We start from the raw sequence: 23963 nt of genomic DNA, 5'->3' as shown, positions 1-23963 counted from the left end.
TTCCCTCATCCTTGGATTGACGAATATACAGCATTTCAGAACTATTAAGGCCACTTGAGCAGAACCCTCGGAACAGGCTCCACATAAGGGATCCTGAGATGACACCAGGTGGGTGTTCCCCATCCCTGGGTACTGAGGCGGTTGGGAGGCTAGGTGTGGCTTCTCCCCTATTCTCCTCCCTTCCCCCAGATACAGAAGGAGGAAAAGGAAAATTTGGAAACAACAGTCTCACCCACTTTCTCCTAGTCCCTGACCCTTCCCACCATGGTCAATTATGTAAACCTCATCAAAAATCAAAACTAAAATAAAAAAGAGAAGCTGGTTAAGATCCCCCCATTTCTATCATATTGCCTGGGTTTGAGTCCAGGTTCCAGCTCTCAACCTGACTTTCCTGCTAATACAGATCCTGAGAGACAGAGCTACTGCTTTCCCAGCCCACAAGCAGGGAGGTGGAAGGGAAGTGGAACAGCCGGGATACACTCCCCGCTGGGCCCCCGACCCCTGAGGCTCACAGATCCAGCACACACCTCACAGGCAAGCTGAAGACCCCATGCCAGATGACCTGGGCACCTCCAAACCCCACCCCTAGGACTCATTGGCCCAGTACCCACTATGCAGGTGTGCCCAAGAACCAGGTAGGGCATACAGGCCCTTACAGAGCCCACCTCCATCCCCACTTCCAGGGATCATGGACCTAATACCCACTGTGCAGACAGGCCCTAGGATCTGAACAGACGACCCAAACCCTGCTTGACACCCTACTCCTGTCCAGCCTTATCCTTTAACATAAACCAATGGATGCTGTGGACCAGCCCAACCCTGCCTACAACACACTCAACCCTCGCGTACGCCAGTGGGAACTGTAACCTAGTTGGAACAACCCCCAACACTCCATACTAGGCCTGCCCCCTGCCCTGATTAATGTGCTTGCCAGTATGTGCAGTAGACTGGTTCAGTCTGTGCTACATTCCATTCAGTTCTCCTGCACATCAATGGGCATTGAAGCCTGGCTCAGGCCAACCAACCCCACTATCCAGCCCACACTTATGCCAGCAAATGCTACCACTTATCTAGCCAAGCCTGCCCCAGTCCTGGTTCTCACGCTTACCAGTGGAAGTTGTAGCCCATCAGAGAGGGGCCACAGTTTCTCTACTGGTCCCACTTCCCGGACCCAGATCTTTTTCTCTCTAAGTGATTCTGCAGTCTATGTGACAGGATTTGCCTCCCATTCCCAGCACTTGTGGCAAAGCCCAACCAGCCTGCATTTACTCTGGTTAATGCATGCACCAGTAGATAGAGTCAGTTAGTTTGTGTCCTGGATTCTCCACTTCCTGTCTAGCTCCCTGCTTGTGGCCTGAAAAAGTAATAAAGGCCCAAAGCCTTGGGATTCTCCACCCATGTGGGAGACCCCAGAGGAGGTTCCTGGCTTCTGGCTTTGGATTGGCTCAGCTCCAGTGATTGTGGCCATTTTGAAGAGTAAACCAGCAGATTGAAGACTTTTCTCTGTCTCTCCTTGTTTCCTGAAATCTGATGTGGCCAGCATCAGCTGGCAGAAGCTGGCACTGGGGCCTAGTTCTGGCAATTCTAACCACAGAACCACCTGGAGAGAGCACAATCCGGGAGTGGAAGAGGCGTGGGAGGGAAATAGTGGGCTCCTCCCTCTTGGGTTACCACTTCTGCAGGAGGGCACGAAAACCAGGACAGGGGCTGGGGTGGAATGGGGTGTGCGACAGACTGAACTACTGCTACACATACTGGCAAACCGGGGTAGGGGGCGGGCCGGGTGGGGGTTATTGTGCGTCGCTCCAACTAGGCTGCAGCTCCCACTGGTTTATGTGAGGACTGAGTATGTGCTGGGCAGAACCAGGCTGGACTGCAACACCCATTGGTTCCAGTGGAAGTCGGGGCTGAAAACAGAATCAACCCAGCAATTGCAACCACCAGCTGATCAGGGCGATGGACTATGCTGGGCCCTGTGCTTGCTAGTACATACAAGAATCTGGTCTGGGAACACCTTAGACAAGGTTTCTTTGGAGATCTCCCCAATTGAAATGCTGGACTCAGAACCCTAATCAAGAAAAGAGAGAAGACAGAACAGGTCAATCAACCATCTCAGCTATATGTCGGCAGTGAAATACGGGGCAAACAGAGACTTTATGATAGACTATGTCAATCAGTGGATTCCTCAAAGACCTCATAGTGCTTGGAGTGGCAAGATTGGCAGCGATTCATAACTGTTGAACTATCAAAACCACTTGAGCAAGAACCTTGGAACATACCCTACATTCGGGACCTGGGGGGGGGGTGGGAAATTGGGTGGGCCTTCTCCCTTAATACCCCCCTTTAAACATGAAGGATACAACATGGAAATAATAGTCTCACCCACTTTCCTATAGCCCTTGAACCTTTTTACCCTAATTAACTATGTGAAGATTGTCAAAAATATAATTTAAAAATTTTTTAAAAAAGAAATCTGATGTGACTTTCCAATTAAAAAAATATATTTATTTTTCATTGAAAAGGCAGAGGGATAGAGAGAAGGAGAGACAGAAAGAAAGATCTTTCACCTGCTGGTTTATTCCCCAAGTGACCACAATGGCCAGATTGAGCCAATCCAAAGCCAGGAGCCTCTTCAGGTCATCCAGGTAGGCGTAGGGTCCCAAGGCTTTGGGCCATCCTCCACTTGTCTCCCAGTTCACATGCAAGGAGCTGGATGGGAAGTGAAGGCAACTGGGACAGGAACTGGTGCCCAAATGGGATCCTGGTAGATGCAAGGCAAGGATTTAGCCACTAGGCCATTGCATCAGGTCCCCCAAATAAATAAATCTTAAAAGAGAAATTGTCACACAGGTAAAACTTAGTTCTAATGGTAGAAGTCTCAATAAATTTACCACCTTATGGGGTGGGCAGGGACCAGAAAAGTAGAAAAGGTCCTTCTTGGGATCCTTGATTTGCGAGCTGTTTACATGAATAATTTGCGGAAATTAATTTTAAATTCTTTTTAAAATTTTATTCATTTTTTTTGTTGAAAAGTCAGATATACAGAGACAAAGAGAGACAGAGAGAAAGATCTTCCATTCTCTGATTCACTTCCCAAGTGGCTGCAACAGCTAGAGCTGAGCCGTTCCGAGGCTAGGACCTTCTTCCAGGTCTCCCATGTGGGTGCAGGGTCCCAAGGCTTTGGGCCATCCTCAACTGCTTTCCCAGGCCACAAGCAGGGAGCTGGATGGGAAGTAGAGCAGCTGGGACACGAACTGATGCCCATGTGGGATCCTGGCACTGCAAGGCGAGGACTTCAGCCAATTAGTCTAAGGTGCTGGGCCCGAAAATTCATTTTATTACACACTTAAGATTTCCACCTTTTGGGGGCTTGGCAGGTGGCCTGCTGGCTAAAGTGCTCGCCTGGAATGATCCGGTTCTAATCCTGGCAGCCCAGCTTCCCTCCCATCCGTGCTCCCTGCTACCCTTATGGCCGATGAGGGAGAGAATCAATGGACAGAAGATCTTCCTTTCTTTCTGTCTCTCCTCTCTCTATATATGACTTTGCAATAAGAATAAATAAATCTTAAAAAAAAAAAAGATTTCCACCTTTTTTCTTTTTTCTGTTTGTGTGACTCGGAGTAAATACTAGTTGTTGAGAGCGACTTTTGAAAGCATAAGAGAGTACTTGGGGAACTGACAAAAGGCAGCAGCGTCACACTGTGAGCAGTGTACAAGGAGCAGCCCCAGCAGGTTTCAAATGCGGGTAGGTGTGAGAGTGGGTCTGAGAAACTCCCGGGTGACACGTTAGGAAACCATGGGCTGAGCTACAAGTCCCATGTCCCAGAAGAGGGGAAAACGCTGTCCTGACCCAAGCTCCTTTGCGCTTTTTTCCCAAGGCAGAAATTCTGTCTAGACTAGACCACTGTGCTGATTCGCAAGGGTATATGTGGTGCTGGAGGGTGGGGTACAAGACACAATTCGAGCAACCCTGAAGCAAATCCTAGCACTTTCCAGGGCAAAACCTGGCATGGGGTGGGGAGGGTGGTCCAGCAAGCCCAGAGATCAGCCCTGTACCCCTCCCCCTTAGCCCGCTATCATCACAGTGTCCCTCAGACTTTGTGACTTCATCCAGCCTCTCTGTAACAATCCCGCCATGGGTGGGTGGGGCTGCCTTGCACCCAGCTGCACCCTGACTTCAGCTCACTTGCCCTGAAGCCCTGTTTCTCCTCAGGCGGAAGCTGCCGAGCTGCCCTCCCCATCGGGCATGCTCAGTCCTCTGGCTGGGTTTTGCCGGACGGGCAGCAGCCGGCGGCCCCGGGGCGTGCGTCCCCAGAGCCCCCGGTCCCTTTAAATTGGACCGGTAGGTTTTTTGGCAACGGAGCAGGCCGAGCTGGCGCTGCACTGCAGTAGCTGTGGCCCCGGCCTCACTGGCCGGGTCGAGATGGCCAGCACCGAGCTGGAGGCTGCGGCCCGCAGGTGCTGGCTGCCTTCGGAGAATCGGGGACAAGACTCTCCAGACCACGCCCAAGCTTGCAGGTATGTCTGGGGAAGGGGCCAGCAGGCCTGCCCCTCTTCTCTCCAGGCCCATGGAGCAGGGGCTAGGGGGAGGTTGGAGGCAGACACTGACGCGAGCCCAGGCAAACCCCTCATCAGCCGGGCTCTTCCTTCCCAGACTGGAGCTGGCCGAGGAAGGAGGGAAGCCGACGCAGGAGTCGGGCTGTGTGGAAGGGGGGTGGGGGGGGCCTGGCCTCTCGGGGACGGAACTGGGGAGGGGTGAGTGTCACCTGTAGTGGGGCCCGAACAGCACAGGAAACTTGAGCCACCCTCCGTGGGCCGGAAGCATTGATGGCAGGAGTTTCAGTTAACCATTCACAGAGAAAACCTCCAAAGTATCCACACAAAGATACAGCTTTATAGGAGAATGTGATTTCCATACTAATAAAGTCTCCACCTTCTAGGTTAAGGTGGCTCCGCATGCATCTTTTCTTTGGAAAGGAAGAATTTCACACTAGTAACAAAGAGTTTGGGGGGTGCGATGGTGATCCCTGTTAGGAGCCTGAAAGATTAAGGGACTAATTGAAATCACTTCCCATTGCAGTGTTTGGGGGATTTTGTTGTTGTTTTCAAAGTGATTGACTCTGAAGGAGGGACAGCAAGGCCTGGGCCCCAGTACTTGGCTAGCATGGCTCTTGGGCAAATTCCTGAATGACCAGCACGCTGCTGCTGCCTCCTCCAGGACTGCCTCCTGTGTTCATAGGTGGCAGTGGGTCGGAGACACCACGTGGAACCGAATGTCACTGTGATTCGCATCCCGTTTGGATTGCTTAGGGGAAATTGGCTTAGTGGCACAAAAGTTGGGACAAATGGGTTGACAGCTGAAAAGGAGAACTACCACTAAGTGCTTAGCATCACATTTCAAACAGACCAAGTAATATTCTAAAAATATCACTTGTAATAAAAAAGTATATATATATATTTATGAGAGAGAGAGAGAGAGAGAGCTACAGAGAGTTCCCATCCACTGACCCACTCCCCCAAATGCCTGCAAAATGAGGACCCCAGAGCTCAGCCCAGCTCTCCCACTTGGGCGGCAGGGACACACCCACTTGTCCCCAGAATGTGCAAAGACAGGAAGCTTGGGATGCAGGCATTGCACCTGGCAGCGTGACCACTAGACCAGCTGCCTCTGTCACTTGGGCCTTTCAGCTGGATGTCAGATATAAACGTGGCTCTGGGTCAGCCGGCTCCTCGTATCGCCTGATTGTGCTGAGGGGGGTGGAATTTTGTTTTCTAGCTCAAGCTGGAGGGGTGCGACTGCATTCTGTGGAAGACCTCAGACCTCAAGATACGTAAGTACACTTGTGCTGGCTGCTGTCCTATTGTGGTTTAGAAATGCTTCAACTGGGGAACTAAATCATCAGTCTGCACAGTCAGTATCCCTTTGGAGAGGCCTCACACAAATAGGAGAGACAAGTGTTTTGAAAACTGTAGCTAAGCCGACTGAACTTCAAGGGGGAAAATATATTTAGAAAAACCTTCAATTAGAATCAAAGCATTAGAGAATTTTTCAGAAGAAGATTAAGGATCATGCATTAAGCGAATGTCTAGCAAGGGCTGCTATGTGGCAGGGAACAAAAATGCGAAAGTAAGTAATGTTAGTTATTTTTAAAAGTGTTCTAGTCCATACGTTGTTACGATATTATGCACAACTAATTCCCACAACCTGGTTCTTTACCGTGAGCCGAAAACACCAGATGCAACGAGGCATTGAGGAGGTTTATTCCAGCGGGGCAGGAACGGGACGGGGTTGTGGGGAGGAGAGGAGGAAAAAAGGGAAGGAAAAAGGGGGGGGTCAGAAGGAGAAGAGAGAGAAGAGCCACACCTGGGGCCGTTTTGTCACTCAGGTGAGCCTGCAAGGTGTGGGGGCGGGATTGGGAGGGATTGAGGGCAGGCCACAGGGGACTGGTGCCTGAGACTGTCACAGCTGAATGCCTAAGAATGATTGGTAAGCAGGCAGACTTGGGGAAGGGGCTGGGAGATTGGGGCTGGGATTCTCAGGTGAAATGGCTGATTGGTGGATGGCTGGACTGGCGCGAATTTCGTTGGCTGTGAGGAAGAGGAAACGGCGCCCGGTCCAGGGTGGGATATTTGAATAACTCCTTACAAGTAAAGCAGCAGGTGATCACAGCATAGAAGTAAAGGTGTGTGCAAAATGCTCTGCAAGCCCGAGAAAAATGAGTGCAGCTTCTCTCTGCTAATCTGCATGCTGATATCCAATGGTTTGTATTCTAAGGGAGTTCTTGGTGAAGCCAGTTGGTAAGGAACATTCAAATATTTCAGATTGTAGAGGAAATGACTACTTTTCTGTTATTAGAGTCTGGTGAGCTTCAGAAATTTGGGGATATCAACAACTAATTTACAGGAGTTAAGGCTAACTCTTCCATAGGGAAGAGGGTTATGATTGGAGCTCCGGTTCCTTTCTGGCCGCTGTAATAGTGCCTACCAGTGTGTGAAAATTGACTTTTGCCAAAGTCCGTAAATTTGAGGATGGTAACTTGGAAGCACACATCCATGAAAAACAAGTTATTTAACTGGCTGGTTTATGTTGGAAGGGAGGGTGAAGGAAAACTCGCAAATGAACACAGATCATTGTCTAAGGTACTCTGGAAAAGATGCTGCCATTTCCACCTTCAGTGATGTCTCTTAACCACTCAGGAAGCAGCTTTATTGGCTTTTTGTTTATTGGCTCCCAGAAGGTCTTACTGCAGTTCTAAAAGTGTTGGTTGTTTGTTTCTACCACAGTCCATCTTCATTTCCGTTCCTCTCTCCAGTATGTCCTCTCCTTTTCTCGGATACTTTTGCACAGTGAACTATATGGATCCACACTGTTACAAGGCAGCCAGGATCCTCATTTTGCTATCTGATGGCTACCTGTAAGCCAGTGAAATGGAGTGGAAAATGAGGAAATTCCTTTATTGGGAGGTGGGGAAAGTCAGAATCTTCTAGTAAGGAAGAAGAGTAATGATGGCAGAGTTTCGGAACTGGAAAAGCTAGGAGCACAAAAAAGGGGCGGGGGAGTTGAAAACCACCGTTTTTAAATGAAGAGGAATTGGGCAGTTCAGGAATGATGCCAGGCTAAGTGACTTCCTTTGCAGCAGCCTCTCTCCTATTTCAGCCCAGCCGTTCTCCGAGCGGGCTAGTAGAGGGCCTTCGTCTTCACCTCTACTTGCAGGTGGCTGAGTGGCGGAGGGTAGGAAGGTTGCGCCATGCAGTAGGAGTTGGCCTTTGCAGCCATCACCCCAGGTTATAAAGCTGAAGAGGGAGGATTCGTGTGAGATGGGAAACAGCCTCTGGAGCTCCTGTGGAACTCTTTCTCAGCCCCTGCCTACCCCTTTCCTGAAATAATAACTGCGTTTTGCAGGCAGATCTAGATTTATGGTCCTGAACATTTGAAATCCAATTCTAGTGCAAATGGGATAAGGCAACAGGAAGAAAAAATTTGATTGATTTCACCAATTTTCTCTAAAGCATGTGGTTTAAAATATTGATATTTTAGAAAACAAGTTTCTATCCACTTAGTCCATGTGTACTCCCAGGGTCCTACCTAGAAAGGGAATGTGAGGCGGTTTTTGTGGATTTCTCCTTTTACAGTAAACTGTGGCTATTTTCTGAAGCTACTTCAGAATTAACGTGCATTTACCTGAGATTTTAATGAAACTGTGTACGTAAAGGTCTACAATAATCACTCTCCGCTAGGTTTTCAGTAACTGTGTTATATTAGATAATATTGCTTTATATATCCATTTTCAATTTATCTTATCAGTGGTTCCCAAATTCTTTAAGTGGCAAAAGAACCACTTCCATGAGACAAGAGACCCTTTAATCTACAAAAACATTCCATGACTTTGATGCTGCGAAAGAAGGAAGCAAAGAAGAAAGGAGGGGAGGGAAGGCGGGAAGAAAGAAGGAAGGAAAGAAGAAAGGAAAGGAGGAAAGGAAGAGAGAAGGATGGAGGAAAGAAGGAAGGAAGGAAGCAAGCAAGGAAAGAAGGGAAGGGAGGAAAGGAAAGCAGGGAGAGGGAGGAAAGAAGGAAGGAACAAAGGAAGAAAAGGAAGAGAGAGGGTGGAAAGAAGGGATGGAAGGAAGAAAGAAACAAAGGAAGGGAAGGTGGGAGGAAAGGAACAAAGGTAGGAAGGGAATTAAGATGGAAAGAACAAAGGAAGGAAATGAAGGGAGGGAGGAAGGGAAGGAGGTAAGGAAGAAGGAAGGAAAGGGAGAGGGAGGGAGGGAGGAAGGAAGGAAGAAATAGAAAGGAAGGAAAGAAGAGAAGGAAGGAAGAAACAAAGGAAGAAAAGGAAAGGAAGGAGGGAGGAATGGAGGAAGAAAGTGAAAGAAAAAAAGAACAAATTAGCAGGCAATAGTAATGAATGGTGATGTTTTTGATGAAATACTAACTAGAAGCATTAGGAATTCACCATTAACTTATATCAGACACAAATAAATAAGACACTGATACCTTAACAGTGTGGTTGCAGAGACTTGTGGGGGTGGTGGTAGGGGCTTGCTGTCTTAAAGGACCACTGCTGACACTTGTCATGTAATATCATCATACCTATTTTCCTGTCAGTGTTCTGGCTTCTTTCTTTACATTTTTTTCCTCTTAGACCTCTTTCCCCAACTCTTCAGTCTGTCAATACCCAATGTAGTGTATTAGATAGGCACTGATAGTAATAAATGTTTGCAAATAACCCGCTACAAAAGCCTGCTTACGCATCAAACGGTAATTTCTGGTTTGGCTTGGCCTCTGCTGCAACAAATTACCTAGTCAGCTTTATTGAGAACAAGATGGCTGCCAGACCATGGTTGGGGAATGGCATTGTTTCAAAGCATATTCCTTGTCCTTGCCAAAGAATACTGAAGTCATACTCATGCTGCATATAAACAAACAATGCCATTGCAATGAGAAAATAAGACTGGCAGCTTTTACCCTCCCCACCGGCCCAGGCTTTGCCACACTCTGACTGGATTTGGGAACACGCACTTAAAAGCTATCTTGTCAATGAAAGAGGGGGGTAGAAAAGGAGCAGCTCCAAGACCCTTTGACCCTGCCCTGTGTAAGCCATGGGAGGGAAATTCCAAAAGGCTTTTCAAACCTTTCTTTTTCTGTCCTTTGATATGTGACACGCAGTTCTCCTTGCCCTACCACCCCCTTCATTTTTCCTCTCTCCTTTTGTGGCCCTTTAAAAGATACCTAAGCTCTGAAAATAGTGGGTTTTTTTTTATTATTATTTTCTCAATTTGTGAAATGAAACTTAGCTGATGAATAAGGAGGATTTAGAACAAACACTGACCTGGAGACAGGGTCTCCGTTTGACCACTTAGATGGCCTTGTTCAAGTCACTTCACTTCTCTGAATTTCTGTTACGCGTGGACTCTCTCCATGTCTGTGAAAAGCATCGGTTTACACGGTTTGTTGGAAAGTATTTTCTTTCAAATTCCCAGGGAAGTATACAGAGATTCAGAAAAGCAGTAAAAAAAGTTGTTTTCTTTCTTCTTCTTCTTTTTTTTTTTTTTAAGTAGTGGGTATGTGTGTTTTGTCAAAGATTTGTGGGAGGGTTGGATGTAGAGGTCACTTTTTCAAGGAGCAAAAATAATTAAGACAGTTTTCAATTTCGTCCTTTGTCTTTGCTCAGACCTGCATCTCAGATATGTCACTAAGGCTTCCAGTGGCCTCACTGCCCCTGTGCGCACCCTTTCCCTTATCAATCACACCAGTGCCTTTCATCCAGAATTAGGGAAGAGGACCAGTATGCTCTCTGCATGGCTACCTAATTAGAAGCATCATTATCTTTTACAGAATTATCTGGGAAAGATTTGACTGCCAATTAGCACTGCCCTCTTTAATGATGTCCTTTTTCTTTTGCTTTATGTTTGCTAAAATAATTTCTATTCATCCCCACTCATATTTACAGAAAGAAGAAAACCAGGATGATGATGAGTTTTCTCTTTGAGAACAGATAGGTCACAGGGGTTTCTGTCTGATGATTACTAAAATAATAAAACCCAGAAAACACTATTTCAAGAGAAAGGAGAGTCCACTCCAATGGCAAATGTGTGCCAGGAATTTCAAGTCTGAATTAATCGATATAGGCTTATTGACTAAACTTTAATAAACCTTGGTTTCTGCCTTCTGAACCAGTGATTTTAACACCTTCCCTGAACTTCCATCTGAAAGGTGTGCTTTTTAAAGAATACCCATCATTGCCTTTCCTCAAAGCAAATTAGTTGCCAGTAGGGATGTACCCTTGAGGATATTGAGCACCATATTTCTTTTTTTTTTTTTTAAGAAAAAGATCAGTTTATTTGAAATTCAGAATTATAGAGAGACAGGGAAGAAGACACAGAGAGAGTGAGGTCTACCATCTTCTAGTTCACTTTCCAGTTGGTTGCAATGGCTGGAGGTGGGCCAGGTCAAATGACCAGGGGCCAGGAACTTCATCCAGATCTTCCACATGGCCAGGGACCATTAGCAGGGAGCTGGATTAGAAGTAGAACAGCTAGGACTGGAACTGGTGCCCATATGGGTGCCAGCACTACAAGCACAATGCCACAATGCCAGTCTTCTTCATCTGTTTTCAGAAATGGGCAAGAGGTATGTACAGTGCCTGTAGGGACTGAATTTGTTTCTTCCTTGCCTATAGCATTGCCTGTTTATGTTATGAAAAAGATGAGTGGTTATCTCATGGCATGCAATTATGAAGAAAATTCCTGTGTGTGTGTGTGTAATTTTCTGTGTTCTCCAAAATTGCTACAAATAAGAGAATATTAATTAAAATAGTTACAACACTTGTCATTTTTCATCACAAAGAGAAAATTATATTTATATGTTTTGGTAAACAAATAGACTGATTTTTCTCAGTGGTGACACAGATCTATTCCAAGTAAATTAATGTATGAAATAAAGAATGCTTGTTCTTCCAGCCTGCCCTTTAAGGATAAGTGCAGTTATCAGCTTGGTGGCCTCAGTTACCAGTGGCCCTCCAACACGTTGCTTAATCCTTTATTCCCTATTCTGTCAGAACTAGTTCTTCCTCTTTTTGAAGAGGAAAAACTTTTCCAAAAAAGCCCTGTAAAATTTATTATTACGGAAAATTGGTTGTGATTTGGTATGCTGAGTTTTTCATCTAAAAAGTACCCTAGAGTTAGTACCTTGAGAAAAACACATTTGGTGACACTGAAAGTCTCAGTCGTTGACAATAGGTTCTCATCCTGAAGTTACTGTGCAAATGAATGGAATTCAAGACTTGGCTTGGCGTTCTTGCCTGAGAGTGAAGCCCAAGACTGGAATAGCAGGAATTTATAGGTCAAGACAGAAGGGCATTTGGCAGAATTAGTCATAAGGAAGTCTGCATGGGATGTTTTACCAAAAGCAGCTCATGTTGCATTAAGCCCTGATATTAGTCAGTTTAAAGACTGAATAAACAGTAGTCCAATCCAAAAGATCCAGGAAAAAAAAAATCAGACATATTAAAAGCACAGGTATCAACAATATTTTTATTGACTTCAAAACTTTGATTTTAAAACAGTGTGTTTTCACATGTACAGTTGCTTTTTTAGAGAATTAACTCAGGCTATACTAAAAAGCTAATTGTGTAATTTACTGTTTATACTCACAGGATTGGTGAATTCTTAAGCTGGACTGTGTAGAGCTTAGACAGTTCGGCCTTTATTTATCACATGAGAGCGGTGAGGCTTGAGTCCTGGGTTAGGAGAGCCAGCACTGAGCTCAGGCAGCATTACCAGTGAGCCAGTGTTCTGAGTTCTTTCTTGTGCGCTAATTTGCCTTGATTTTACATTTTTTTTTTCAGGAAGTGGAAGAAGTGCCTAAAACAATGGATGCCAGAAAAAAACATTGGAAGGAGAATATGTTTACTCCTTTTTTTAATGCACAGTATATTCTAGAAGAGATTTCTCAGCCGGAATCTGTGGAACCAGCTACTGCAGAAAAGACCAAGAGGTTGGAAAGACTTTGTAATTTGTCCAGCAGAACGTTTCAAGAAACAAGTACAATTAAGAAGAAAGAATGTATTTCTCGATCGAATGAGAAAGAACAAGAACACAGTGTAAGAGAGATAAATATAAACATAACAAAGAATGCAACAGACACAAAATCTAACTGCTGTGTATTATCTAGTTTGGATGTTGCAGCTAAAGAAAGCATTAATAGCAGGGATCACCCTACCTGGCGTAGGAGGGAATTACCAGTTCATTTACAGCGACACAGTAGGAATAAATACACCAAAGGTATGTCAACAAAACTTCGCCTAAATATTCTGAATGATGAACTTGAAGAACTTAACACGAAATGCAAAAAAATTGAAAAGGAATTTGAAACTGCCGAAAAAGAATTATTGAGCTCCAAAAATGACACCATCCCCCTAAATTTTCAGGAAACAAGGGTGGATTCTTCGAGGAAAGACTGGGAACTTCAAGCATTGCGAAACGATCTGTGTAAAAAATCAGCCAATATACAAAACTTAACTGAGGAGCTCCAGCAAGCCAAAGAAACCATCTACAAGTTGAACTTAGAGAACCGGGAATTAAGAGAAGCTGTTAGAAACTTAAAACATCAGACTGAAGTTGGAAGCGTACTTCTCAAAGAAGAAATGAAGCTGTACTATGAGTTGGAGATCGAGAAGATTCGTGCAGAGCTTGATGCGGTCAAGTATGAACTAAGAGCTGAGAAGAACCTGCAAGCAAGAAACAGCCGAGCGTTAGAGCTGCTTAGAAAACACTTGGCGTCAGCGGTAATATCATCCAGTGTCCAAGATGGCTTTTGTGGGGATTTCTTGTGAACTAAAAAAAATCTGTCTTTGGACAAATCCTTGAGCCAAATCGATGTCTGTTGTCCTTTTGTGTGTGTGTGTGTGTGTGTGTACCACTTAAAATGTGTGTAATAGGAAATAGTTTTCATTTGTGGTGAATTGCAGTATCTGTAAAACTTGAAAGCTTTGCTTTCATTCTTTTAGAATTCATTCTAAGAAACTCTTTCATTCATTAGCGTTTCATACTCTTTCTAATGAAGTTATTGTGAGAATCCAAACGGAAGTGAAACCTCAGAAATATTTTATACTTATAGTATATTTATATATTTCACACAAAAACTCGTAGTGACTCACCAAATCTTTATGAATACAAATTAACAACCATTTTATTATCTTGTGAGCAATATGCCCTTGGTACGTGAATATTCTTCCATCTGTTTTCATTGATATTAACAATAAAAATGTTATGTGTACATGCTTAACACAGGCCTATGAGACTTGTACCTGCCTGATCAAACTCCAGAGGATACCAAAAGTGTATCTGCTTTTTTTTAGACTCTACCCTTAATTAGGCACATAGAAACATCTCAGAGAAAAATGCAGTTTTCATCCTCCCCCGAACCTTTTTTGCTCATGCCTTCTCCTTTGACCTGGCCCCCATTCCCACTGATTGGAAGACAACTTAAGGAGTCACTGCTGTAACCTTTGCTCCAGCCTTGCTTTTGTCAGCTGTGGCCTTGCACTTTGTTATGTTGGCCAGTAAGGGGCGTTGTTTACATAGTTCTTCCAAGATTCCACCAGAGGAAAGTTGCTAAAACTTCCTGCTCGGGTTTTCATCATCGCTTCGCCGGGATTGTGGTGAGAGGCATTGGATGTTATTATGTACGTAAGCTGCCGGTGAGCTGGCTTGATTTATATAGTAATCTGGCCCCCTTACGAGTCAAAATACACTACCTCAACCCTTTAATGGAAGTGATAGTTTATTTGCATTTGTTTTTATCAATCATCAGGATTCTTTGTAATGAGAGGTCTCTTTGTATGATATTGTTGAGCCAAATGCTAAGCCAAATGCAACAGCAGATGGGATGGGATGCAGCTGTAAGGGTGAAAGTGTCTTCTCTGTTAGGAAAACCGCCAGGATAGGAGTCACAGCCTTTGTGTTCTAGAGCCTGCTCTGATGTTATCTAGTTAATTTATCTTCTAGGCCTAAAGGTTCCCCTGTGTAATATGAAGGGACACATCGATCATTAAAGTTCTGTTGACTTCTAATTGCCTGTGATTTCCCCCTTAGTGATTTACTTGCAACTGTAGCTTTACGTGGGTGAAAGCAAGTTACACTTCGATGATATCAGATGTGTTCTGTTCTCATAATTCAGAGGACCTACTTTGCAGTCCCCGCCCCATTTCCAAGAAAATATGATAGCACACTTTGAAAAGTTCATGGAAAGTAAATTAAAAGCTTTGGTCTCTCCATCCCTCTGTAAATCTGCCTTTCAAATAATAAGTAAATGATAAAACAAAATCTTTTGGTGCAAAACTTTGAAATCTTTGCATATAAAGGGTTCTCAAAGATACATTACGAGAAAACGATGCATGAGTTTCAATTTTCTTGGCACCAAAGAAAGCCTACAGCCTAATTCATTTCCATGAACTTTGAGGCATTTCAGTAGACCCCTTTTCATAGTGAGAACATCTGTGAAGACTCTGCCAGTCATAAATCAGTGAATGAGGCTGTTTCTTCTCCTGCCTCTTGTTTCCTCTGCTCATTAAGGTGGGGGAGCACTAAATGGAGACAGATTAAACTGACCTGGAGGCTACTGCCTGGCCTGGGAAGAGTGGACTAAATTCGAAGGTAATAATTGTAGTTTTCTGACTTGGTCCTGATAGACTGAATGAGGGTAGCAGCTGCCTAAGGGAACAAATGCCTTTCAGGGTTTTCCGCCTTTTTTTTTTTTTTAAGATTTACTTTTTAAAAAGATTTATTTATTTTTACTGCAAAGTCAGATATACAGAAAGGAGGAGAGACCGAGAGGAAGATCTTCCGTCTGCTCATTCACTCTCCAAGTGGCCACAATGGCCAGAGCTGAGCTGGTCCAAAGCCAGGAGCGAGCTGGTTCTTTCAGGTTTCCCATGCGGGTACAGGATCCTAAGGCTTTGGACCATCCTCCACTGCTTTCCCCAGGCCACAAGCAGAGAGCTGGATGGGAAGTGGGGCTGTCAGGATATGAACTAGCACATATGGGATCCTGGTGTGCAAGGGGAGGACTTTAGCCACTAGGTTACTGTGCTCGGCCCTGTTTTTGTTCTTTTAAAGATTCATTCATGGGCCCGGCGCAATAGTGTAGTGGTTAAAGTCCTCTCCTTGCATGCCTGGGATCCCATATGGGCACCAGTTCTAATCCCAGCAGCCCCACTTCCCAGCCAATTCCCTGCCTGTGGCCTGGGAAAGCAGTTGAGGACAGCCCAAAGCCTTGGGACCCTGCACCCGCTTGGGAGACCTGGAAGAAGCTCCTGGCTTCAGAACAGCTCATCTTTGTTTGCTATAGCTAGGGAATGAATCAGTGGATAGATCTTTCTGTCTTTGTAAATCTGCCTTTCCAACAAAAATAAGTAAAATAAATAAAATAAGTAAATAAATATTTAAAAATATATTTACCTTTGAAAATTCATTCTCTGAATGTTTCTGGACAGAACTGTCTAAGTGTTTGTAAATTTTATATTATTTTAATTAAACACCTAAATTCGGTCATCTTGGTATAATTCTATTGAAGACAGAGGGACAGGGGTGGGAGAGCAAGAGCTAGGACAGTGCCCAGTGAAGCCACGAGCCAGGATCTCCATTCTGGTCTTCTACATAGGTGGCAGGAGCCCACATCTGTGGGCCAGCTTCCTTTGCTTTCCAAGGTGTGTTAGGGAGCTGGATAGGAACCAGAGCAACTGGGACTTAAATCTACACTATGATAAGGAATGCCCACATTGCAAGTGGTGGCATAAACTACGCCGTAATACTGGTCTGTAATTCCATTTTTAAGGAGGAAATTCAAGAGAATTTCTATCAATCACACATTTAAGGTTTTCAACAATAAGTTGGTTTATCTTGTATATTTTGTGCCTAGGGAAGCAGTGTGTTGAAGGAAGATCCAGAGGAGTTAAGTCATAGTTTAGCTTGACTCCAGATGGTGATGGTGGTGATGATGGTGGTGGTGGTGGTGTTGGTGGCAACAGTGAATGGGGTTGAAGTTGGGACTGTGTTTGTAGAATGGAACTGGAATGTAGATTCTGGATGAGATGGCATGGGATGCTGGAACCTAGCAAGTCCTGCCCTATGGGAAAACCACACGAAAAGCCTAGGTTCAGTCACTAACAGGTATGTGGTATGTAATCATGAACCCCAGAGCACCAAGGAGAAAGGGAAGGCAAGGTGAAAAACCCGACAGTATGGAGTTGGAATAGGATGACATCTAAATCACAGCAAGGCTAAGAGGAAGCTGGACGTTCTCCTGTCATGAGCAGATGGGACGGAGCTGAAATCGCTTAATCAGAATCAAGGCAAACACACATACTCTGTCTCATTGTTTCTGTAACTACTCTCACTTACTCCCTTCCATCCCCAATTTTGATGTGGACATATCACTGTACCTTTTGGTATATTTAGTGGGAGATATGGCAGCGTTTAATGGAGAATGCATGTCAGGACACTCATCCCTTTAACTTAACTTGTTGGGGGAATATTTGAAATCAACAATACACATACACAACACTCACCACCAACTCCAAAATCAATCTTGATTAGGAAGCGTGGCCTGTCGTGTTGCTTTAGGAGTGTCTGCTTCACCTCACTGCTACCATCTAGTTCTCTTTTTTTAAGATTTGTTAACTTTTACTGCAAAGTCGCATACATAGAGAGGAAGAGACACAGAAAAGAAGATTTTCCGTCCGAAGATTCACTCCCCAAGTGACCGCAGGGGCTGGAGTTGAGTCAATCCGAAGCCAGCAAAAAGGAGCTTCTTCCAGTTCTCCCACATGAATGCAGGGTTCCACAGCTTTGGGCCGTCCTCGACTGCTTTCCAGGCCACAAATAGGGAGCTGGGTGGGAAACAGGGCTGCCAGGATTAGAACCGGCGCCAATATGGGATCCTGGCACGTTCAAGTCGAGGACTTTAGTCGCTAGACTACCACACCAGGCCCCACCATCTAGTTCTGCACCCAGTTGGTGAGTACTAACTACCATCACTATTTCTAAAATGCACTAAAAAGATAGCAATTTGGAATGGATTTTCAAGTTGGTGGTGTTTAATGGTGTAATTGTACTGGATGGCTTTTTTTTTTTTTAGGAGATGAAATAATGGTGTATCTTCCAATCAATGGAATTTTTAATTTGTTGAAGTAGTGCATGTACTAGGCTGAGGAGATGGGGATAAAAGGATTTATGAATAAGACAAGTCTGTGGTGTTAAAGACCTTACTTATGCAACTAACTAAAACAATGTGGTAGGAAGTATACTAGCAGTGCTAATGTAAAGTGCTGTGGGGGCACAGAGGAAGATTGTCTCCTGTGGAGTTTGGAGGGCTTCATAAAGGAGGTGACATTTGAGCTAGGACTTGAAGGATAAGAAGGATTGTTTTCAGGCAAAGCATGGGGGCAAGAGGTAGGGGCTTTGGATGTGAATGGGAAAGGTTTATTTGACTTCAACGAGGACTGTTAGTAGCAATGACTTCGAGTTGTGTGATGTTGCTGATTTTTAAGGTCCCAACTCTAGGTCTCATATGCAGTTAGAATAGAGAATGAAATTCTCCTAAGGCAAAGGTCAGGTCCCCAGGTGACAAACTGTGGGAAAACAGTTGTGCTGGTGTCTCCCTATCTTGGGCTGCCATCCGTTCTGTTTTGGAAACAAAAGCCCAAAGAGGCTGGGGGCACAGTCTTCAGCCAAGTCCACTGTGAGCAGTCTGGTTTCCGAGAGATGTATGAAAGAGAAACAGCACACTCCTCTCGAACACTGAGAGTAAATGCCCGAGTGTGACCTGGGACGAGCTGTTTTTATTCCCTGTTGCTCAGTTTCTTCCTCTTAGAAGACAGGGTTAATAGCGTTGTTAGGAGGATAAGACGACATCACAGATAGTCAATAAATGTCACCTTAGTTATCGTCCTTATTACCTGACAAGGGGAAATTGAAGCCATCTGTCTTTTTCAAGTTTTACCCTCACCAAGCTCTTTATTTTTTCTCAAATCGTGTTTTCTGCAGACAATATGATGAATTCATTCAGGATATGTGTATCCATGATATGGGGCCATGTTTGGGAAGGTGGGGAAAGCTGCAGCAGTCATCTTTTGATTCTATTGGGGTAGGAAACCTTAAGACAAAGTAACGGGCTCTCATAGTGGGTTTTCTGGCCTCAGGAAATGCTTAAGGGGAAATTCCTTGTGCCAGAGCCTGCTGAGCCCCACTCAGATCAGATCTGTGTGAAGCTGACCCCTGGCTCATGCAGGCAGCAGGCCAGAGGTGGGAGGAAAGCTCTGCTCTAGTTCTTCAGGGGGAAAGCATAAGTCTAGGAAAGAGGAATGGGCACAAGAAAGGCTCTTACAGTATGTCCCGTCTCCCTTTGGCATGGAAGTGTGCAGCTGGGGACCCACGACCACAGCTGCCCAGAACACAAAAGTCATTCTCATTCTTCGTCCTCGTAAGACATGGTAATTATCCTTGTCTGGTAGGTGTGAACTCATTTCCATATGGACAGTTAAAGTGATATCGCTGTTTTAGGGCCATGCTTTTATTTGTAGGATCTCTCTTTCTTTCATACATGCGCACACACAGACATACACACACACATTTGATCATACTCAGCCTTTTAAAAAAAAAAAGATTTATTTTTATTGCAAAGTCAGATATACAGAGAGGAGGGGAGACAGAGAAGATCTTCTGTCCAATGATTCACTCCCTGAGTTACAGCAATGCCGGTACTGCACTGATCTGAAGCCAGGAGCCAGGAGCGTCTTCCGGGTCTCCCACATGGGTACAGGATACCAAGGTTTTTGGACTTTCTTCAACTGTTTTCCAAGGCCACAAGCAGGGGCTGGATGGGAAGTGGGGCTGCCAGGATTAGAACTGGCACCCATATGGGATCCTGGCACATTCAAGGCAAGGACTTTAGCTGCAAGGCCATAATGTCGCCCCCCCCCTTTTTTATCCCTCTTTTTCTTTTAAGATTTATTTTATTTTTCTTTCTTTTTTAAAAAAGATTTATATATATATATTTAAAGATTTATTTTATTTTTATTGAAAATTCAGATATACAGAGAGGAGAAACAGAGAGGAAGATCTTCCGTCCACTGATTCACTCCCCCAAGTGGCTACAACCCCCAAACTGAACCGATCTGAGGCTAGGAGCTTCTTTCAGTTCTCCCACATGGGTGCAGGGTTCCAAGGCCTTGTGTTGTCCTCTACTGCTTCCCCAGGCCACAAGCAAGGAGCTGGATAGGAAGTGGAGCCGCCAGGATACAAACTGGTACCCATATGGGATCCTGGGGCATGCAAGATGAAGACTTTAGCCACTAGGCTACCATGCCAAGCCCTATACCCAGCCTTTTAAAAAATATATTTTATGGGCCCGGCGCGGTGGCGCAAGTGGTTAAAGGTCCTCGCCTTTCACGCCCGGGATCCCATATGGGCGCCGGTTCTAATCCCGGCAGCCCCGCTTCCCTTCCAGCTCCCTGCCTGTGGCCTGGGAAAGCAGTCGAGGACGGCCCAAAGCTTTGGGACCCTGCACCCGCGTGGGAGACCCGGAGGAGGCTCCTGGCTTCGGACCGGCATAGTATCGGCCCGTTGCGCTCACTTGGGGAGTGAAACATCGGACGGAAGATCTTCCTCTCTGTCTCTCCTCTCTGTATATCCGCCTTTCCAATGAAAAAATAATAAAAATAAATCTTTAAAAAAAATATATATTTTATGTATTTGAAAGGCAGAAAGCTAGAGGGAAGGAGAGAGATTATTTTCCATTCTCTGGATCATTTCCCAAATGGACACTACAGCCAGGTTGGGGCCAGGTTATAGCCAGCAATTCTATCTAGGTCTCCCATGAGGATGGTGGGGGCCCAAGCACTTCTTCCACTGCCTTCCCAGATGCACTAGCAGGGGGCTGGGTTGGAAGCAGAGCAGCTGGGACTCAATCCGGACACTCTGATTTGGGATGCTCATCTTATCGGTTGGGTCTTAACCCACAGCAGCCTGATAGCAATCCCATTACGCCCGGACTTCTGAAGGAGGCTGTGCTTCAAGTAAGCCTGGGGACTGGGCTCTCCTGCCTGGTTCTCTGAGCATGGTTTCTGGAGTATCTTGAGGTATTTCTCTTTCAAACTAATAATTTTTATTTGAAAGGCAGAGTTATATAAAGAGATAGATCTTCCATCTACTTGTTCTAAAATGTGGTCCCAAAATGGCTGTAAAGGCCAGAGCTGGGCCAGTCCGAAACCAGAAACTTGTTCCAGCTATCCCACCTGGGTACAGGGGTCCAAGCACTTAGGTTATCCACTGCTGCCCCAGGCCTTTGGCAGGGAAGTAGATCAGAAGTGTACCAGCTGGGACATGAACTAGCACCCATACAGGATTGTAAGCACCTGGGCAGAGGCTTAACCTACTATGCCACAATACCAGTGCATCCTGGCGCATTTCCTTTTTCTTTTTTAATTTTTATTTTGAATTTTGAATCATATGATACAATTCCATGGAGTCTGGAATTCCCATCCCCCGATTCCCCCCCCCGACTAATTTTCCCCATATTGTTACAATAGTATAGTCCTTCATAAGGAGTTATAATTTCATCGATTTGTTATTTAAGTGTGCCCCGATATTGCTGGCACAATTTGCCTTTGAGCCCACACATGTTAGCAACAGGTGTTGTATGTGTATTTCAGATAATTACTTCAGGCATACCTCAGAGTCTTTATGTAACTAGTATCACAGCATATGTTCAGGCTATAGTTATGCCTTTTTCTTATGTGTCTCACACTTGTATACATGTGGTTTTGTGTAATCTGCACGAAACCCTTAACTGTCACTCATATTACAATTAAGCAATTGAAGTTCAGAGACACAAAGTGGCTTAGGCAGTATCCCACAGCTAGCAAGTACTGGGGCTGACATTCAAGTTCTGTGTGCTTGTTCCATTGTAATAGGAAGTTTTTGTGCTAAAGTCAATGAGCCACAGATCAATCACTATAGAGGACATCTAACTTTCTGTAAGGCCTTCTCTGAGCTATGGCACCCTGTCCTCAACTGGAGTCAGCCGTTTCCTAAGCAGCTGAGATGGAAAGCCAGATGCATCTGACTACTGGAAAGCCCATAGAGTGAACATGGCTTGCGATGGGCCGGTAGCAGGCCCACGAGAAGGACACAGCAGCCTCTTCCAGTGGCAATGGAATGAACTCTTAACAGTGACAAAACAAAAGGAATTGAATTACAAAGCCCAGCTGGCAGCTCTCTAAAGAAAGAAAACTGCACTAATGGACGCAAAGTTACAAACAGCCGGGATTCTTAGAGGCCCACTCACTGTAGCTCTGGATTCTGAGGTGTTTCTGTTTTTTTTTTTTTTTTTTTTTTGTACTTTAAAGTTGTCACATTTCATAAAATACATATTTTCCTCCTAGAATATTTTCCTTTAAGTATTTTCATTGAAAGCTAACCAGGTTTTGAGAAAAAGAAGTGTCATGAAGCCCCGTTGCCATGAAGAATGTGTTCTTTCCTTGCCTCCCTTGTCAGTTTCTCAAAGTTATAATAAAGGAACCATATTCTATACACTCGCAATGGAAATGATTTTGGGGGAAAGAAATTCGGGATCTCTGTATTAAAATACTTTCACTGGCAAACCAAAATGTTTTCTTTAAAACTTACAAATTTATTCAAGATTATACAAGACGACATCTACCATTCAAACAATGAAATAGTAGACAAACAAGCAGCTTGTGGAATTCATAAATGTAGTTTATGTCAACAGAGAGCCCAGAGGGTGTTTCTGGTTTTGAGGTTACCAACCTTTAAAATGCATTATATCCTATTATGTGGTTTTAATGAGTTCAAAAATATATTTGCATGGAGCATAAGGACTCCGACCTCCCAGTATCACATGAGTTATCATAAAACTTTTCCCTTGGGTTGAGGCATGTTTAAAAATATACTGCAGAGAGCCAAGGGGTTCCAGTTTGCATGTTGGTCCAGTAATTGAGGGAAGAAGAGTATGGCAGAAGATACTGAGATGGAGTTTGGGATGCTTGGTGTTTCTTGGGGATCAACGCCTGTGATGGCAAGGGGAGAAAACAGGATTAGGTATATAGAAAAGCCAAACTGCCACACACACCTCACAAAGCCTATACAACTCTGTAGTATGGCTACTTAGAGCGCCCCAGTTGGTTGCAAATGTTTGTACCTTTTTTTTTTTAAATTAAAGATTTATTTTATTTTTCATTGAAAGGAGGAACTGGACCAATCCAAAGCCAGGAGCCAGGAGCTTCTTCCATGTCTCCCATGAGGGTGCAGGGGCCTAAGGACTTGAGCCAGGCTCCTGTACCCAGAAGAAAGCAACTCTGTTGCTTTCCCAGGCCACAAGCAGGGAGTTGGAAAGTGGAACAGCTTGGACACAAACCAGCACCCATACGGGATCCCGGTGCATGCAAGGTAAGGATTTAGCCACTGAGCCATCACACTGGGCCAATTGTGGCTTTATACTTCTGCCTCACTCAGTCACCAGGTGCAGGCTGCTGGTGGGAGGCTACAACTTGGGGGTCAAGTGGTTCTCTGCAGAGAACTAAAGGAGTTGACAGCTGGAGGAGACTGGATACCGACATCACCTCCCACCATTGACAGCAAGTCCTTCTCTGAGGTAGACCTTGGTAGTACATCTTTGTGTCTACTACAGCCCATCCTGTATTTCCTTCAGGCCTCATTCCCAGAGGGAGAACTTGGAAGAGTGACATTATTAGGGGGAGTATCTACAGCTCCCACTGCTGCAGGTGGACTTGGAGCTGCAATAGATCCTCACTCAGCACCTGTTCCCTCCACTGTATCTTCTAGGTCACACTTGTCTAATCTACTGCCCTCTAGTGGCCTTGATGGCCCTGGTCATTATATCCTTCACAGGGTGGGTTGCGGTACGTGTCCACTTAAAGACACAATTGAGTAAAGGACACTGAGATTTGCCCAAGTGGCATAGAATTCCAGGCATACTTCTCCTTGTCCTCATTGTGGAATAGCAGTCTACCTCCTCATGATCATTAGGATGAATCATCCCTGCATAGTCAGTGCCACTTCTTTTGGCTTTCTGGCCCTGGGGACACAAGGAGCCCACAATACCCAGACAACATCCACAACCTACGGGACTTTTGCTGTGCTTCTAGAGAAGATGTGCCCCTTTTGGAGACCAAATGCTTCAACCCTGTAGCTTGTAGGAAAGAAAACATATATTTCCTCATCCATTTCTCGATTCTTAGTCGAGGCTCCCATAACAAAGGCCAAATTAACAACAGAAGAGCACACACATTGAGGTCTAAGTTGCAGCTTAACAGGGTAAGGTACCTATTACATAAGGGCACTGGTTCAAGTGAGCCCTGGCTGTTCCAGTTCTCATGAAGCTGTTGAAGATGGCCTACATACTTGAGCCCATGCATGCA

General features: G+C 44.9%; 1 protein-coding gene across 1 annotated transcript; it reads left to right on the top strand.

Moving 5' to 3' along the window:
• Positions 1 to 4448: 4448 nt before the first annotated feature.
• CCDC160 (coiled-coil domain containing 160) lies at positions 4449 to 13760 on the top strand. The gene is made up of 3 exons (XM_040999744.1): positions 4449 to 4518; positions 5777 to 5831; positions 12351 to 13760. Exon 3 carries the CDS (start codon positions 12375 to 12377, stop codon positions 13335 to 13337), a length of 963 nt encoding a protein of 320 aa, XP_040855678.1. The 5' UTR covers positions 4449 to 4518; positions 5777 to 5831; positions 12351 to 12374; the 3' UTR covers positions 13338 to 13760.
• Positions 13761 to 23963: the final 10203 nt, after the last annotated feature.

The sequence above is a fragment of the Ochotona curzoniae genome, unplaced genomic scaffold, assembly GCF_017591425.1.
Source record: "Ochotona curzoniae isolate NIBS_2020 unplaced genomic scaffold, NIBS_Ocur_1.0 scaffold_1852, whole genome shotgun sequence".
NCBI classification, from domain to species: Eukaryota; Metazoa; Chordata; class Mammalia; order Lagomorpha; family Ochotonidae; genus Ochotona; species Ochotona curzoniae.
Note: the sequence above shows the minus strand (reverse complement) of the source record. Positions and strands in the feature narration are given on the sequence as shown.

Bases quoted from the DNA above. Each gene is read 5' to 3' on its own strand.
- CCDC160 (XM_040999744.1), top strand. From the start codon at position 12,375: ATGGATGCCAGAAAAAAACATTGGAAGGAGAATATGTTTACTCCTTTT.